This window comes from Ambystoma mexicanum, chromosome 1q, assembly GCF_040938575.1.
Source record: "Ambystoma mexicanum isolate Mex_15411 chromosome 1q, UKY_AmexF1_1, whole genome shotgun sequence".
NCBI classification, from domain to species: Eukaryota; Metazoa; Chordata; class Amphibia; order Caudata; family Ambystomatidae; genus Ambystoma; species Ambystoma mexicanum.
In genome coordinates, this window is record NC_090922.1 from 125,653,583 (window position 1) to 125,673,609 (window position 20,027).

The window sequence follows — 20,027 nt, forward strand, 5'->3', positions numbered from 1 at the left end:
TTTGTTTGCTGATCAAAAATATTTTCATTAGCAAACGATGCTAATCATTTTTTTTAAAGTAATTTATGCCTTGGTCTATTAGGCTTTTCCTGCTTTTCAATCTCTACGCTCCCTAGCGTGAGGCTTAAGATTTTTACAAATGTCGGTCCCTATGAACTTGTTCATGATTAATGACGATCTCATAGCGAACAATGGAAATGTTGCTTGCTCCCTAGTTCTACTTCATTGATGTGTTCATTGTATTAAATAAACTTCCCTCATCACCTCCATGACAGATTTTGTGGAACACAATTGACAAAAGTATGCACATCGGTTTGTATCAGTATCCTTGCCACTGTAAAAATAAACAGTACTCAGGTTTTTCTTTTTATGTTTGATTTAGAGGTGAAAAAACAAAAAAGGTGCCTGGTAAAACCTTCTTCGCACAGGCTAACTCATCTGCTATCCTCCAAAAATGATAAAGGCCTACATGTCAGACAAACCAGACCATGCGAGCTGAGCAGCCAAATTATTCTAAGAACATTATTTTATTTTTCTGTATCAAATGTTAAAAATACAAGAATTATAGATTTCCAATTTACACACTCAAAATGATTGCATCCACATAACTACAGACAACAAATAAATGATCAGACATCAAAAAGATGACAAAAGCTAATGCATAATGACATCTACTGTTACTCTATTGGCACCTGACAATAACATGAAAAGAATCCAAAACATGAAAATGAAACATTCTCAAAACACAGGAAAAACAAGACAACCTATACAGTTCTAAACAATGGTAGGACATACATTCAACATATACAAATGAGCACCCCTCTCAGTTTAGGGGAAACAAGACTCATTTCAAGTTTTTTTTCACAACACCTACACCTATTTGACAATGTGTATATTTCTTATGAATGATATATGGTCGACAGTTTGTGTTTCAGCCCATTATGTGCAGCCTTCTTTAGGACAAAAACTGAGCTTGCTTTCGAACCCGCCAATGAGATCCTGTGTTCATATGTGTCTTATGTTCACAATGTCCCTCACTCGTTCAGTGTTTGTGGGCAACATAGGAAAGGCCACATCATTATTAGAGAACCTCCTAGAAGAAAGCTGCTACATGAAGACATGGAAACCTTCTACATGAACATGTAATGATTGGCAGTGTTTCATACGACCCAGTGGACTCCGCTTTGCCATCCCCGGTTCAGGGACAATTTATCAGAAAATCTTTGAACAAAGCCTACAGAATTGGCTTGCTGCATCAATGCTGTGTCGATAAGCAGTACTTGATTTAAAGGTCATAAATGAGTTTTTCACATTTCACTTAATTGCAAAGTGATATTTCCCCAGATAAAACCTGTTTCTGAATACCACTCTTGTAGAGGAATACATTCATATATTTTGTTTATTAAAATGCAGGTCCTATATTGCAAACTACAATTGTAGGTAAGTAACCTTTCTTGCTGTTTAATTTATGTAAAATCACATACGAAAATTGCAGACAAACTGTTAAAAGAACAGCCTGTCGGTTTTGTTCAAAAGTAACAAACAATGAGTCCGTTTTGCAAACTAGATTGTGGGAATTGTCCTGATCATGGAAACAATATTCATTGCTGTAGTAAGGAGCTGAACTCTTATTTTCTATCAAATGTCCCTCAAACATAAATAGCAGTGCCTCATCCTCTTGAGGTAGAGCTCATTTCCCCGAATTTGCAATTTCACATTGCTTCTTTGAAACACACTGTATCCCTACCCCTGAAATTGATTCTTAACATTTTGTGACAACCTTTGCACTATAACAAGGTCCGTTTTCTTATTGTTTCAGGTTATTCTTTGTTGGATCCCGTGAAGGCCACCTACCCACTCTTCTATCTATGATCCATCCCAAACTACTGACCCCCATGCCATCTCTCCTCTTTACAGTAAGTTTTCCTAGTAGTTACCCACTCATTTGTAAATAACCTTACCCAGATAGATAACCTCTTCAGATTTAGAAACTTTTGGATATTCTACGTTATGGGCAGTACCTAAGAACACTATTTTTGAAAAAATCAAAAAGAAATAATGTGGAAATTGCATTAAGAAGTTGTCAAATAGAAATGCACTCCATAACTTAGTCCTGTGCCTCCCAGTATCATTGGCCAAATGGATGCCATCTTTCGTTAATTGTCTGCCCTTTCACAACTGGAATGCTGGAAAACCTAGTCTGTCTCACCTCACCTGATGTTATTTGCTCACAGAAGGAAATAATTATTTTGTATGCCCATTGCATCTTACTTGCATCTCCAGATTTGTTTGTAGGATATATTTACAATTATTGGTGGCAGACCCAGCTGAACAATTGTCTCCCACGTTTTAACTGCAACGATTGTAATGGGAAAATGTTAGAAGGTTGTTGCCATTAAAGATGCCTCTTCTGCCTGCTATTTGAGTATGACAACCGTGTATGCAGGGACTGCTCCAAGATATCTTTCCTCTGGCGACAACCAAGAGTTTGTCAGGCAGGATGCGAAAAGAGTGTGCAAGTGCAAACCGCCTGCTGCTGAGAATTTTACATACTCGTCACCATCCTCCACGATGGCTAAACACGTGACTCACGTGAGTCATTAATTCAACCCAGATACGCGATGTGTTAGAAAGTGTGGAAAGCCATTGAGGCGTGAGTGATAACACTCGCATGACACCCGGTGACTGGCATCAGCCTTGTGTTCACAGGAATTAGCCTTGCAGCAGGTAAACGGGCATCATCCTTCAGCGACAGTCAATACAACTCTTCACAGGGATGCAAATGCCTATCATGCACCTCCAGTGGCAAAACCCACCATTTGCCCCTCCCCCCCTACAAGCCATGCTAAACCCCACCCTAACTCAGCAACAAGTAAGTGATAGTTTTATTTTCGGGCCATTGTAACAATGAAGCACATAAAACATGTAAACAATACATGTATATGAATACAAATGCACAATCCTCAATCACCTTGCATTTTTAAAAATACAACAATGTTACATATAACATGTTTTAAACATCCAAATGGACCTCAATAAAAATGACAACACTATGGCCCTTATTACAACATCGGTGGTAACTAATAGCGCTATAAACACCATGGTTGCTGCCGGTATTGTACCAAGTCTGCCATGGTGCAATGGGGAATTACCACTCCATTCCAAGGTTGGTGGGGCGGTAATTCCCCATGCACCATTGGCCCTTCCCCATTCCCATTTTTGCCCCATAGGGCTCCATGGGAATGGGGAAGGCGATAATTACGGTACCGCAAATTGCGGTACCATAATTACCTTCAAGGTCCCTTTGCGGTCCCTACTTTAGGTCGGGAGCCGCAAAGGGACCTCATAATTAGGCTCTAAGGGGTTAATGGCGCCGCAGCCTTTTACGGCGCAGTTAAAACCTTAGCGCCAGGGTCATAATGAGGCCCATATGTGATGAATCCTTTGGAGTCATTACTGATTCCCCGTCAAGGATCCCCTCCCACATGGCCTGGGGACAGCAGCTGCTGCCTGATCCTGACCGTTGGGGTGGTACTATGAGGGAGGATCATGTGGGAGGAGATGACTGTCGGAGGAAGGTGACGACCCCCTCAGGAGAGACACAGTATTCTGCTCTTTCTGGGGAAGAAAACACCACAATTCCCAAGTTCTTGAAGGCCTGTTGTCACTATACTAATCCCTGCTGCTGTAAAACTCAGAAACCCCTTTTTGAAAATCACTCTAGGCAAAATACGATTCAAACCATATACACACATTTAACATCCCCTGTCTAATGTTTTTTCAAATAAAAACCTTAACCAATATCACCTTCTGAAACCTAGAAAACGTATGGACTTCAACTCCGATAAAGACCATCTACTGAGACGAGCAGGAGAAAGGAGTCAGTGCAGACTGACAGAAACACAAAGTTAACCATGCGGACTAGTTGTGATACAGCCCCAGTGTGCACAACATTTAAAAAGGGTTTCCGCAATTGGTAAAGTAGGAGAGCCAAAAAAGAAGGCAGATCCTGAGAAGCAGGCAGCATGGGGAGGCACTGTGCTCAAGAACGTAGGCATTTCCAGGCAGACACTCATGAAGACTCACCGGCGTGGTGTGAGACCAAGGGAGACACAGCGGGCACCATGAGAAGACTTTGTGAGGACCAGCAGCAGAGCTACCGGAGCCACAGTCTTGCCAAGAAGCAGCAGTCTTGCTGGCGGGTGAACGCAGAGCAGTCCGGAGCCCTGGGGGGTCTGCATTGGGAGTAAGGCCGCCCCAGAAGGTAAGCTGGAAGACAGCAAGACACTGGTGAGTCTGCCCAGAACATTGGGGGCCCGGCGCGTTCTGACCGGCATACAAGCAAACAAGAAATTTTGAATAACGACCAAGTAAAGTTCAAAGACAGAACTTGCACAAGTCCTAATGTATGAGATGTCAATATGGGGAAAGTTGGAGCAAGTATTACCACAAGGAAATAAATCCTAATGAGCAAATTCAAAGCCAGAACTTTAACAAGTCCCCATGTATGAGATGTCAATGTGGGGAAAGTTGTACTTACTTTCTCAAGCTAATGAAGGGAGACGCACAGTAATGCAACTGTGCTAGATTGATAGACTGTGACGTGAGAAGAAGTCCTTGTGAAAGAAGTGCATCAGGCAGTGAGCATTTGGGGGAGGGATACCTGGCAGAAAAGTGTGTGTATATATATATTATATACATATATATATATATTTTTATTGTTTATGGTTAAATAACCTTTACATAAATATCCACACCAATAAACAAAGCCAAATTGACCAAATTAACAATGTTAAAAAATGAATATAAACATGTATAAAATGTATAAATAAACTACTTAATCAAGTAAACTTGTAAATTAAGAACCTTACTGGTGAATTGATCACAAACTCATACTTCAAATAATAAAACTTAGTTTTGTTAAAGAAAATAAAAAAAACACAAGAAGTGTTATTTCAAATTATAAAACTGTGGTCTTCAGTACAATATTATTAATAAAATGACCGTCTTTCAGGATCAAGGAGTTAAAAAAAAGGAGTCTACAGCAAGAGTTTCCGAAGTGTTGCACCCGCTCAAGCACCCATGCCATATTTGCTGCTAATTAGCCCATTGATGGTTAGGATACATTTTTGCCAAATACCATTCTCGTTTCCTGTTCAATTCTTTGCAAAAGGAGAATAAATGTCTTGTTGACTCAACAGTATCATCTAGATGACAACATCGACAAACCAAGTCCTTATGGTCAATCAGGCTGCGTAGTGCAAGAATTTCTTTTGTACTTATAGTAAGTTCCAACGCACCTGCATAAATGTTCGCCTATGATGTTTATCGAGGAACTTAGCGAGGTATGGAGCAGTGACCCCTTTTTTCTTATATTCTTTACTTAGATCTACCATAGAGGGGTATCCATGGAATTTCTCCAAATTATTTATCCAATCAAAATCCGGTAATTTGTATTTTACTTTATTTGGATTTGATATTGGGGTCTCAATATCCACATTGATTTCATTAAGAATTCGTGCACAGTGCGTCTCAATTGTCTTCACAGCATTCGTTTTTTTTCCCAACACAGGTAGTCTGCATACTTTCTAGCAAATTCACATACAAGGAATCCCTAAAGGACATAAGTGTTTTTCTAAATAAAGAAAGCAGATTCCATTCCACCCTAACAGAAATGAAAGATAGACCTAGTTCGAATCTTATTGCCGTGAGCGGCACACTGTTGGGCGCTCCCAGTACCTGCCTCCAAAACATAGCTTCCCAGACCTCTAGGCATTTCATGTTAGAGTTATAAAACAATTCCTGGCCGTATATCAGTTTCGGCACAGCCTTGCCAAGATAGAATTTTAATGCAGGTAGTATAGAGTAGGTGCCAGGTGCAGAAAAGTATACCAGGGGATCTACAAGACCACAGAAAGGGATTCCTGGCAGGTAAGTGTACCAGGCAATCCACTCAAAGCATATGGAAGAATAAGAAATTGTGGCTAGATACCTGGCAAGGGAGTGCACCAGAGTATCTAAAGAAACTACTAAGGATTCATGGCAGAGGAGTATAAGTTACAGAAAGACACTTATTTACTTTGCAGAACCCATGGTATAACGGTATACCAGAGACTCTAGGAAAGCAGACATTTGAAGTTGTGAAGCTGAACAAAGACCTTTCCTTTATATTGAGACGTAAACGCCTGGCGAATGGATATATTAAGAAACCTGAAGAGCTCATAGGGGGGTTTCTGATGAAAAAGTTCATCAGGTGATCCACTAAGATACTCAAATAAGCTAAAGAGAAGAGAATATTATATGGAAAATATTATTTGAATAAAATCACTTTTTTGTGCACTAATTGCAGAGAAAGTCTAGGAAGAGCTAAATGGTATGAGACATATTGTTTGCCCAGGAACTTGCTGAATCTGGCATAAAGACCCAAATGAATTGTGTTTGAAAGAGACACTTTTTGCCATCCTTGAGAAGCTGTTGTTTGAAAGAAACACTTTTGGCCATCTTCAAGAACCTATTGTTTGGGAAGGACACTTTTGCTATCCTACCTGAAATATGCAGGGGAAGGGAATCACCTTCTCGATCAAAACATCATGTTGGATTTATCTACTTGCTTTAATTGTGAACACTTTTTTGGCCAAACATAAGCCATAGACATTTTCTTTACACTTTTAGTTATTACCTTTCAATGTGAGGGTCAGATTAGTATGTTTTTGACACAATGACAGTTTATATAATTGTGACAACCTGACACAAAATTATGTTTAGTTTTAGTTTCCTAGGTAGGGAAACTCTCATTAGGATAGGGACAGAAAGACCTTTATCCAACCCTTTTATTTTAATAAAGGTGTCTGAGAATGGAAATGCTACAACTTTGTGTCCGTCTCTCATTTATGACCCCTCACAGAATTCCCTTACAGTATTTCATCACACAACACCAAGCCTGTGGCCTATATTCATTACCAAATTATTTTTGTGCCACTTCCCCTCTGTGTTGCCTACATTCTTAAACCGCAAACTACTTTTCCCCCCTCTTCATCAGACCCTCCATAGAAATTAGGCAAGCCATGTCTCCCACCCTATTCCTAGCCTTCTGTGTATGACCAGTCATACTAACTGGAAGTTTATGTGGCTGCCTGCTCATCAGTATAGTGGTGAAACCACAGAGTTGGGTTAATAAGCGAGCTGCTCACAGACCAGCCAACGTGCGTGTTCACGAGCACCGTAGTACAGTTAGAGATACAGTCAACTTTGATATTCTTGTGTCAAGATAGTCATCAGTGGCTCGAATATCTGATGATGCATTGAAATGGTTCACGTCTTTCTTGACTGACCGTGTTCAACAGGTTAAAGCAGGTCCATCTTTGTACGACCCCCTGCCCGTCAACTGTGGAGTGCCTCAGGGCCCTTCCCTGTCGCCGCTGTTATTTAACGGGTACATCCGCTTGTTACTCCACATTTCTTTCCCAGTTTGATCTTGTGTTATCATTCCTATGCTGATGATACCCAGATATACGTCAGGTTAAAGCAACCACTGGAGGCATTGGAGCGAGTTTTGTCTTGTGCTGACAAAATCCAAAATTGGATGCTGGAGAATAAACTACAGCTAACCCCATTAAAAACCGAGATTATTGTCTTTGGCTCAAATGCTAAGGCAGCCAATGTTCGGCACTCTGTTTCTTGCCCAACTTTGTTTGGGGTTCCGACCAAATACACTCAGAAAGTAAAAAAACTGTTTGTTTATGGCAGTCTAGTCTGAGTTGTAATTTACATGTCAACCACATTGTAAAGTCAATCTATTTGCAGTTAAAACTCTTAAACCCACTGCTGCCTTTCATCTCTGACAAGGTGTCCAGTCAAAGGTTTGAATCCAAAAGGATCAAATGCATTAGGGTTGAGTCAATAGGACCGTATTTTGACCGTATATTGTGCGTATATTCCATATAGGAAAAAAAGGTGGTTTTTACCACCAAAAAGGAGGTTTGGGGGGGCCCCTCCACCCCAAAAAATAAATAAAAAAAATAAAAATAAATCGACCCTTTTGTTTTCGGTCCTTTTGATTCGACTCTATTGTATTTCGATCCTTTTGATTCGATCGTTTGACCTATAACCCTCTGACAAAGATCGACCTATTGTGGTTGGAACACTAACCAATGCTAGGTTAGATTACTGTAATGCCCTTTTAATGGGCATTCCCAAATACCAGCTCCAGATAATGCAAGTTGCTCGGAATTCTGTGGTACAACACATCTTTGATCTACCTAGGAAACCTGGCATCTCCTCTTTTCGAAGGAGCCTTCATTGGCTCCCGGTGCAGCAAAGGATTTTGTTCAAAATCCTGTGTATGGTTTTTAATCGTATTCTTGGCTTGGCCCCAGCTTATCTATCATCTAAGATTACTAGTTACTGTCCCAACCGTATGCTACGATCTATGGGACAAGCTTTGCTGGTGGTTCCTTCCTCTAGTAACTCTGCGTGGGCTGACAGGCGTTTCCCCTTCACAGGTGCCCGAACCTGGAATTCACTTCCAGAAAACTTACAACAAAGTGAATCTCTGAGTACATTTAGGAAGCCACTGAAAACCTATTTATATAATATTTCTACTGCTTAGCAAGTATTGCATTTCTGTCTGTTCTCCTGCCTAATTGGCATTTGCGCCCAAATGTCAGGTTAGTTGTGAGGAGTGGAAGGGCGATTGGACGCATGGGGGTGAGCAGGGCCATATATCGGCACCTGGGGATCCAAGATGGTAGCCTCTCAATGTTTAGGGGGCTCAAAACGTGGGCATTACAGTGAGGTATAGTCAACCTTTCAAGTTCCCTAAATGACTGGGAAGTCCTATTAAATCACTTCCCCTGTGCTAACGTATAAATGGGTCTTCTCCTTGAAGCCTTAAGAGGAAGAAAATCTAATGTATGACAAGTGTGTGTCCCCATTGAATTCAAAGGGATTCCATGGGAGACTCAAAATCGTTCTTACTAGTGAAAATATGAGAAGAAAAGTGCATGACCAAATTTACAACACTACCAACCGAGCCAAAGAGGGAAAGGAGATAGTGCAAAGGCCTCACTAACATAAAGTGTTAGAAAGGGTTATTCGAAGGGATTGTGTCCTCCGACGTATTCCTTATCTTTGATACTTCGTCTCCAGCTTGCTGGCCTCGGAAATTCTTTTTTCAGCAGAGGGCGCTGCGCATCGACGTCCGTTGAGTTGGTGTCCCTCGACAGCCACCATATCGGCACCGACGTCACCATGCCCATAAATAGCCACGCGCAGCGTCCGTTGCTCAGTTTCGTTTTTCCGCGCTTCGTGGGGCCTCGGAATATCGTTGCTCAGTTCTTCAGTGAAATATACTTCATTATTCCTCGTGAATACCAACTCGTACTCGATGGCTTTCTCATCCGAACCGACGACTCCACGGTCCGGCTTCAAAAAATGTCGAGACTGTGGAAACAAAATGTCGATGGATCCTCACAGGATCTGTTTGTGGTGCCTGGGAATCGAGCACCATTGTTCGGAGTGCGAGGACTGCATGTCCATGATGGCGAAAGCCTTGAAGGAGCGTAAGGGGAAGCTCGAGAGAGGTAAGGCAGTTAAAACTTCTTTGAATGTTTCCTCGGAGTCGAGACATTTGTCTCCTCGCCATCACAAAAGTCATTCTCGTTCTAGGTCTCGAAGCAGTTCCCATCACTCTTCGAGATCTAAGCATTCAAAAAAGAGACGTCGAAGATCCCCTTCCTCGTCTTCTTCTTCTTCCGTTTCCCCGAAAAGGGTCTCCTGCCCCACAAAACATAGCTCTCAGGCTGAGTGGGAGGAATTCAGGAAAAAGATGCTTAGCGTCTTCGAGAAAGCGGCCTCGACCCCCTCGAAGACTGCTGAGGGTGATACCCTGGGTGAAAGACCCGAAAAATCAAAACGCAGCGAGTCGCAGCACCCGGCGAAAGAAGCTACTCAAGAGCGTCATGAACCCTCGAGTAAAGGCAAGGAAAATCCCTTCGACGCATAGATCTGCGTCTTCGACACCATTATCGAAGGGTTCTTCGACGCACAGGTCAGTCAATTCGACGCCGACATCGATGCTGAGAAAGGACAAACCCACGGCCACCCCACAGCCAGTGGCCAGACCAAGAGCCTCGATCACGAGAATGTCGTCAACAACCTCGAGTAGAATTCCGATACTCTTGAGTTCTTCGAGGCCTCTACCAACTTTCTCGACGCCTTTTTCGATGGCTTCAAAGCCTTTAACATCCGCATTGACGACGTCGATGTTTTCTCAGCCAATTATGACGAATTTGGCCCCTTCTGCTCTGGAAATGGGATTTATACCATTTCCAAGATCTGATCCTTCCAGAGCCTTAGCATCTATTTATGAAGAAGGGGAGAATTCGGATCAGGAGAGACCTTTTGAGTTGCAGGGATCTGCAACTCCTGTACCAGAGGAATTTACCTCTGAGGAAAGTAGATTTAAGGACCTCCAAGAATCCTTACATGAAGCAAGTGGGTTGGACACTTCCCTAGAAGTGGAATTTGCCAAACCAGACCCAGGGGAACATGCCGAAACCCCTTATAGAACCTTGATGGCAAGGATAATATAGTTTATGGGGTTGTCTACCCCCCTCACCTGCTTTTCAGCAAGACGACCTCACAGACATTTTGGTAAAAGGTCCACAGGAGGATCCTGTGGTGCCATTTCATGCGGCATTACAAAGGAAAATATTGGCAAACTGGGAAACCCCTCAGGTTATCCCGGCGGTTAACAAAAAATTATCAGCCAAGTATAGGGTGTGTACTGCTGACCCTGAATATTTATCCAGACACCCAACTCCGGAGAGTCTGGTTGTGCAGGCAGCAACTTCATCAGGTAGTAAATCGGCTTACCCTACTGTTTCACAGGACAGGGATGACAAGAGATATGACTCTATGGCCAAAAAAGTTTTTTCTGCATGTAGCATGGCGTGTGTGAGTGTACTTCATCAGTGGCTGACTGCCTCCCGGAGGGAGAAGAAAGGGAAGCGTTTCTAAACATCATTAAGGATGGTAAAGACGCAGTGTGCGAATCCCTTCAAACTGGCATTGATTCTGCTGGCAGCATCAGCAGGGCCATGGCGGCAAGTACAACAACCAGGAGATATGCTTGGTTGCGGAAGTCTGGTTTTGCTCCAGATGTGCAAAGCAGACTCTTGAATATGCCCTTTAACAGCTCTTCCTTGTTTGGTAAGAAGGCGGATGACAGTTTAGAAAAGCTTCAAACATCAAAGGCAGCAGCAAAATCCCTGGGAGCTGCAATCCGTCCGACACCATATCGCCCCTCAGTCCTTTTGCTTCTATTCCGCATTCGGAAGAGGCAGAGGACAGCCGGTTCAAAGGGGTCAGAAAAAATTCACCCGAGGTGGACGGGTTAAAAATACAAAAGCCACAGCAGCAGCAGGTGCCTCTTTACTCTCGGCATCTGCATCAGCCGCCTCCAAACCGCTCTGAGGACTCTCCTCACAAGACACCAGTAGGGGGCAGGATAACTCAACATCTGACGGAATGGCAGGCTATTACGTCAGATGCTTGGGCATTGGAGACAGTTGTCCAAGGTTACTGCCTGCCTTTTCTATGCATCCCTCAGAGTCATCCACCGGGGAACAGCTCTCTGAAAGTTCCAGATCCGCTCCTCTTGCAGGAAATTCTAGGCCTGCTAGAGAAAGGTGCCATAGAACCGGTACCTGTAGCGGAGAGGAACAAGGGCTGGTACTCCCCCTACTTTCTCATACCGAAGAAAGACGGAGGACTGAAACCTACCTTGGACTTACGAGAATTGAACATGTTCCTCAGGAAGGACAAGTTCAAGATGGTAACTCTCTCTCAGATCCTTCAGGCCCTGCAGCTCCAGGACTGGCTGGTATCTCTGGACCTCCAGGATGCTTGTTTCCATGTGCCAATCCATCTCAAACACAGGAAATACCTGAGGTTCACAATTGGGGGGTCTCATTATCAATTTCGAGTTCTGCCATTTGGGCTGACCTCCGCCCCGAGGGTCTTCACCAAGTTAATGTCAGTAGTGGCGGCAAGTCTAAGGAGGGGAGGGATTCACGTCTACCCCTACCTGGACGATTGGCTGATCAGGGCTGTATCTTCGGAACAAGCTCAGAGCCAGCTAGATTATGTCTGCCACTTCCTTCACAAACTGGGCTTTTCCCTCAATTTAAAGAAGTCACAGATGATACCATCACAGAGACTCCAGTTCATCGGAGTGGTCCTGAACACTTCTCTGGGAAAAGCCTCGCCACCAGAGGTGAGGGCTCAAGATATTCTGCAGATATTCCAAGTTTCAAAATGACCAACATCTCCCAGCCTTCGACTTTTTGAGGTTGCTAGGCCTCATGGCATCCTGCATCTTCCTTGTGCCAGAGGCTTGCCTGAGAATGCGATCTCTCCAGTGGGCACTAATAACCCAGTGGTCGCAGTTCTCAGGAAAAATGACAGATCTCCTTCGGATTCCGGACAAGGTAGCCCGAGACCTTCAATGGTGGGCTTATCGACAGAACATTTTGAAAGGAGAACTGTTTTGGCTACCATGGCCGGAGATAACAGTAGTCACGGATGCCTCACTCACGGGGTGGGGAGCCCATGCCAACGACTTGACCATCAGCGGTCGTTGGTCTCCATCGGAGTCCAGACTACACATCAACCTATTGGAGCTGAAAGCGATCAGACTAGCGCTGAAAGCTTTCCTGCCAACAGTACAGGGAAAAAATGTCCTGATAATGACGGACAACACAGTGGCCATGCACTACCTCAACAAAAGAGGAGGCGTGGGATCACTGTCACTGTGCACAGAGGCAATGCAGCTCTGATTTTAAGCAATTCAAGAAGGAATCTCTCTATCGGCAGTTCACCTAGCCGGAGAGAAGAACTTGACGGCGGACGCTTTGAGCAGGCAGGGCACAGTCTCCCACGAGTGGGAACTAGCTCAGGAAGTCGTTCAGGAGATCTTCGCCCTTTGGGGAACCCCTCAAGTCGATCTGTTCGCCACCAGTACCAACAGGAAGTGCAGGAGTACAGGAGTGGAATACTCGCCCTTTGGATCTGTTCGCCACCAGTACCAACAGGAAGTGCGATCTGTTTTGTTCAACGGAATTTCCCCCGAGAGGAGCTCTAGGCGACGCGTTCGTAGTGGACTGGGAGTTTCCACTCCTGTACGCGTTTCCACCAGTCCCCGTCATTATTCAAATGATCAGGAGGTTGAGAAGATTCCGGAGGACCATGATCCTAATTGCCCCAGACTGGGCCTGGAGAACGTGTAACCCGGAACTTCTGGACATGTCCATCTGCCCTCCAATTTGCCTTCCACTCAAGGAGAATCTTCTCTCACAGAAGGGAGGTCAGGTTCTCCATCCAGACATTAGAACCCTCAACCTTCACGCTTGGCTTCTGAAAGGTTGAGATACAAGGATTGGGACCTTTCTAATGACGTCATGGAGGTGTTGCTTTCGGCCAGAAGGCCAGCAACAAAGTCTTTATACCGCTGCCGTTGGAACAAATTTTGCAGCTGGTGTAGAGAAGAGAATATCGACCCTTTTTCATGTGGTACACCAACAGTGTTTGCCTTTCTACTCTACTTGGCAAATTCAGGCCTTCAAGTTGGCACTATCAAGGGCTATCTCGCAGCGCTATCGATCTTCAAGCGCACTGCAGAGGAGCCATCGTATTTCAAATTACCCTTAGTAATACAATTTCTAAAGGGATTAACTAATGTCTATCCTCCAAGACCATTCCAAGTTCCCTTATGGGACTTAAATTTAGTCTTAAATTTCCTGATGGGTACTCCTTTCGAACCACTCCACTCTTGTTCGTTAAGATTTCTCACCCTTAAAACTGTCTTATTAGTGGCACTAACATCTGCTACAAGGGTGAGTGAATTACAAGCTCTATCTTGTACCCTCATACAATTTTTCATAAATACAAAGTTGTCCTACAGGTGAAGCCTAATTTCCTCCCAAAGGTGGTTTCTGAATTCCACATCACTCAGAAAATTACCTTTCCTTCATTCTATCCTCCTCCCCATCCGGGGAAAGAGGAAGAAAGGCTACACAGGCTGGACCCAAGGCAGGCTTTAAGCTTTTACATCAGCAGACTTGCTAGGATTAGACAAGCAGACCAACTGTTCGTAGGTAACTCAGGGCACAAATTGGGACTACCGATAACAACAAACAACAACAAAATAGACCATTTCCAGATGGATTATTTTGCCATTCTGGAATGTTACAAACTAGCAGAGAAAGAGCCTCCTCAAAATCTTAGGGCTCATTCAACCAGGGGTATCGCAGCCTCTTCGTCCCTCCAAAGAGGGGTTCCGGTTTGAGACATATGTGTGGCTGCCACATGGTCGTCCGCACATACCTTCACAAGATTTTACAACCTGGATTCCTCCTCTAGTCAAGAGGCTAGGTTTGGCAAAGCCGTATTACATTCTGTTCATTCCTAAAGGGAAACATGGCGTTTTTACTCCCACCTCCAAGTACACACCACTGCTATGGGAGTCTTATCAAAGATAAGGAATACGTTGGAGGACACAATCCCTTCGAAGAACAAGTTACTTCTTACCTGGTAACGTTCTTTCGATGGGATGTTCCTCCGATGTATTCCATATCGCCCCTCCCATCCATCCCCGCAGTAATACTTCCCTTGTGGTTGCAGCTTACGCTCCTTCAAGGTCAATAACCAATTCATGCATGACTTATCTTATGCTACAAAACAGAACTGAGCAACGGACGCTGCGTGTGGCTATTTATGGGCATGGCGACGTCAGCGCCGATACGGTGGCTGTCGAGGGACACCAACTCGACGGGCGTCGATGCGCAGCGCCCTCTACTGAGAACATTTTTTCCGAGGCCAGCAAGCTGGAGACGAATTATCAAAGATAAGGAATACGTCGGAGGAACATCCCATCGAAAGAACGTTACCAGGTAAGAAGTAACTTGTTCTTTTCTATGAACCCGGTAAATGAACTTAGGGCTGATCCATCGGTGGGGCGGGTGGGAATGGGTGCAGTTGCTGTCACATGGCCCTTTCAAAGTGAACCTACACTAACACAATTTAAGTACAACAGACCACAATGGTATTTTTTTTCAATATTGTGTTACCAAAGGAAATGGACTGTTCATTTACAGTGTCAACTCACACATTTGCCTATACAGTGGTATCCCCAGTATGCATTCAACATATACAGGTATCCATGTACTTGTCCATTGACACCTTCCCTCATTTGACTAGGGCAGATCTCCAGGTATCACGGGTGAAGGGTTACGTTACTGTGATACGGCAGGGTGGGTGTTAGCATGGTGGAATGAAGCTACATTGGATGTGTCCCGCAGCTCTCAATCATATCTTGGTGGTGCTCAATAATTGTGTTTTTATTCATTGTCATACTTGACCCATTCTACTTGGAGGTGTCCCTTAACGTGACATGAGAGGTATCTGTGGTATACCTGTGGACTGAGTGCAGTGACATTTCAGTGTGGCAGATGGTTTTCTCTCTGGCGCAGCATCATGACTTGTCATTTGCTTTGCTGAGATCATGCCTCTGAAGAGTGGTGCATTGTGGTACATTTGTTTTGAGATGTTCCTGATACATGTGCTGGTGTGAGCACTGGAGCACTGTCTGTTGATTGCATGTAGACACGGCTGGGAAGGCCTTACACATCTGCTTGCATTAGCTGTATTGCACATTCTGTTACAATTACATAAGTCACAGTTCAAGGCACCCAGTACGCTGTGTGTGGTCTTGTTCCATTCAATGTGTGAGGTTTCATGTTGGGCAGGTTGGGAATTATGCGGTTGCTTGGTCTAATTCCTCATCTGACTTAGCCTTCTATTGCCCTCCCCAGTCTCTCTGCACTTCAGTGCATACCTGGTGATGTTAACAGGTTCTTGCAGGAGTGATGATGGATTAATTCATGCAGCGTGCACTTGTGCTCCTCATGCATGCATTCCTGTGCTATGTTCCGACACCCCTCATGACCCTGTGGTTAGACTCACCCAGCAGACAGGTTGCCTATGCTGTTCATACTCCCCCTCCCCCCAATTCAACAACCCTCATAGCCCACCAAGTTGCCTATGCTGTTCACCCCGCCAACCCCCGTTTAAAACCCCTCGTGCCCCTGTGAAGTTGCGCAGCACGATGGCGTCCTCTGTCGAACCAGGGAATCTTGCACAGCAATGCGTGATTATTTTGCGTGCATAGCACACCATCTGGAAATTCAGGGAATGGTACAGCTTCCTGTACAGCTTCCTGTTGCGGTATGCTACCTCCATAGCATGCCGGACAACCACCTCAACATGTGTGCAGTCGAGCGCACCAATTACATTTGGCATGCCTGCATGCTATTTTGGTAGCATTCACCTCCTCCGCAGTCCGTGGTAAGCTAATGAGGTTGCGCACGTAGGACAGGAGTGCAGCTAACACCTGGGTGAGCACAAAGGAGAAACAGGGTTGGGAGATTCCTTGCAGCTGCCCCACTGTGTGCTGATAAGTGCCTGTGGCAAGGAAGTGTAGCACATGCACTACCTTCAGCAAGGGGGGCAGTGGGGGTGGCTGTCCGGATGTTGATTAGGCTCACCAGGTCATCATGTATGAGGTCCACTATTGTGGTGATGGTGAGCATTTCCAGCAGGTGCAGGGTGTGGATCTGAGCAGGGGTTAGATTGAATGGGCTGGCTCTTAGGCAACGGATTATTGGCTGCCTGCGGGGTACAACTGCCTGCACAATGGGTACTGCCTGCACAATGGATATCTGCTGGCCCATTCTCGCCCTGCTGCGCCTCCGCTGCATACTCTGGTCACTGCCTCCTCAAGGAGTAGCTGTGCAGGCTTGTCCTCCAGCTCCAGTACTGCTAGTGCTAATGGTAGCATTGTGGACTTGGGAGGTGTGTAGGGTGTGGGAGTGCTCCTTTTGTGCTGTGCCAGACTCCATTGCCTCCACCTGAGCTGATTGTGAGCACCTGTGGCAGGTTGCCACACACCAGATTCCTATTAATGATTGCTCTGCGATGCCGGTGTTCATGGGATCATTTTATCCGTTATTACCGGCATGTCCATGCCGGTATTTGCCTGTCCGTGCACCTCTTAATGTGGAATTGATTGCGGCATGGCAGTGTCACTGGCACGGCTGCTGTGTGTCAGCGCTGATACCGGCAACGGTGTGGCCGGCCACGGCGGGTCCAACTCGGAATACTCTGGTCCGGTAAAGGATGCCGGTACAGTGATACCGGCTTCGTTTTTCCCGAACCAGCAACCTTGTAATGAGGCCCAATTTGTTGAAGGGAGAACCCTTTTGGCAACCATGGCCGGAGATAACAGTAGTGATAGATGCCTCCCTCACCGGTTGGGGAGTGCATGTCAACGATCTGACAATCAGCGGTCGTTGGTCTCCATTGGAGTCCAAACTACACATCAACCTTTAAGAGCTGGTCTTTCTGCCATCTGTACCGGGAAAGAGTGTCCTGATACTGACTGACAACATGGTGACATGCATTACCTCAATAAGAGAGGAGGTGTAGGGTTGCTACCAATGAGCAGCGAGGCATTGCAGCTCTGGCTCTCGGCACTGCAAGAAGGAGTCTCTCTGTCGGTCCTTTACCTAGCCGGAGAAGAGAGCATGGCAGCGGAGGTCTCTGAGCAGGCAGATCAGTCTCCCATGAGTGGGAGTTAGCTCAGGAAGTTCTTTTAGAGATCTTCGCCCTTTGGGGGACCCTCAAGTGGACCTGTTTGTGTCCAGTGTCAACAGGAAATGCAACCTGTTCTGCTAAAGGGAGTTTCCTCAGAGAGGAGCTCTGGGGGTGCGTTTGTGGTGGAATGGGGGTTTCCAGTTCTGTACGTTTTCCACCAGTCCCCGTCATTCCTCATGTTCTCTCAGGAGGCTGAGAAAGTTCAGGAAATCCATGGTCCTAGTTGCACCAAATTGGGCCAGGAGGATGTGATACCCGGAACCTCTGGATATGTCCATCTGCCCTCTAGTTCGTCTTCCTCAGAGTGAGGATTTGCTCACTCAAGAAGGGGGTTGCATTCTCCACCCAGAGATCAGAACCCTGAACCTTCACGCCTGGTTTCTTGATAGGTTGAGATACAGAGATTGGGACCTTTTGGAAGATGTAATGGGGGTGTTGCTTTCGGCCAGAAGCCCAGCAACAAAGGCTCCATGCGGCTGCCTTTGGAACAAGTTTTGTAACTGGTGTAGAGACAATAAAATAGACCCATTCACTTTTTACACATCATCAGTGTTATCTTTTCTTCTGTATCTGGCCCATCAGGGGCTTCAAGTTTCTACAGCAAGGGGCTTTCTGGCTGCGTCATCTATTTTCAAGCATTCGCCGGAGCAGGACTCCTATTTCAAACTCCCTATTGTCATCCAATTCTTGAAAGGGTTAACCAATATCTTCCTCCTGGTTCCTTTTATTGTTTGGTTTTGGTCCTGAATTTGGTTTTGAGTTTCCTGATGTGTGCTCCTTTTGAACCTCTTCATTTGTGTCCTCTAAGGATGCTTTCTTTAAAAGCAGTGTTTTTAACAGCTATTACCTCAGCTCGCTGAGTTGGCGAGCTCCACGGTCTGTCGTCTAAACCGCCATTCACTATCTTCCGTATGGATAAAGTAGTTTTGACGGTTCGTCCTTCTTTTCTACCAAAGGTGGTTTCAGAGTTTCACCTAGCACAAAAGATTGTTTTGCCATCTTTCTACCTTCCTCCTCCACATCATCTTTCTAAGGATTAGACAGATTAGATCCTAAGAGACCGTTGAGCTTTTATATTAATAGACTCTGAGTTCCGACAGGACAATCGGCTTTTTGTAGGCCATGCTGGTCACAAGATGGGACAGGTGGTTACAAAACAGACCTTTTCTCAGTAGATTATCCTGTGCATTTCCAAATGTTAAAATCTGGCGGGTAAGGAAGTCCTTGAAGGTCTTAGAGCTCATTCCACAAGAGGGATGGCTACTTCCTCGGCTCTTCACAGAGTGTGCCGGTGCAGGACATTTGTTGTGCTGCCACCTGGTCTTCATTTCATACCTTCACAAAGCATTATTGCCTGGATTCCCTATCGGGTCAGGACACTAAATTTGGGAAGGATGTTCTACACAACACAAATCAGAAATACTTTCTCATTCCCTCTTCCTTCTTCCTTTGGGAGTCTATCAAAGATGAGGTATACGTGGGAGGACACAATCCATTAGAAGAACAAACCACTTACCCCTGGTAATGTTCTTTCTTCTATATGTTCCTCCCATGTATTTCAACGCCCTCCCAACTTGCCCCTATGTCATATGGGAGAATTTCTGTGATTTACACCTTCCTCTTTGGTGATTCTTATGCCTTTTTAGTATTCGATACGGCTGTGCCGGTGAGAGGAAAAACATTAATTGAGGCAACGGGCATGTTGCATGCTATTTATACGAATGCTGACATTCTGGTCGAGAGCTTATGGAAGCCACTGAGGGACACGAGGTCAGTGACACAGCGCCCTCTGCTGTGAAAGGTTTTCTGAAGCTGCAAGCAGGATATCGGAGTATATCAAAGATGAGGAATACGTGGGAGGAACATCCAGTAGAAAGAACATTACATGGGGTAAATAATTTTTTCTTTTAAATAGTTGTTACTGCTTCCCTATTGTGCTTCATGGGGGCATGCCCTCCACCGTATTCCATGTAAACCTACTTTCCTTTGCAGGTTTTATGAGCGTCATATCTGGTCTCCGATCCCCAAGCACTTTTCCTGGAATGTTTGGGCCTGCACCATTCATAAGATATTTTTTCTCTTTGTGACATACACCTTACATATTCTCTTTGAGAACATCTCAAGCACTGGGGGACACATAGTTCGGCTATGCCACTGGCAGCTCTTCTAACCTTTATCAGGAGGAAGGAGAAAATCAGGTGAATGATTTTCACAGCATCCTACCATGGCAAACCTAACTTGGCGTTGCAGGCCCCGAGAGGGACTCAAGTGTTTATGGAATAGTTTGCCACGGTCTCACCAAGGACAACCCAGAG

At 45.0% G+C, this 20,027-nt stretch overlaps 1 protein-coding gene across 2 annotated transcripts in view; it reads left to right on the forward strand.

Moving 5' to 3' along the window:
• SLC7A5 (solute carrier family 7 member 5) overlaps nt 1-20,027 on the forward strand; it is a 657,550-nt gene that overhangs the window by 457,629 nt on the left and 179,894 nt on the right. For both annotated transcript variants that reach the window (XM_069636161.1, XM_069636164.1), the window contains exon 7: nt 1,820-1,916. In XM_069636161.1, the coding sequence (XP_069492262.1) occupies nt 1,820-1,916 (97 nt within the window). The remainder of the gene's footprint in view (nt 1-1,819; nt 1,917-20,027) is intronic.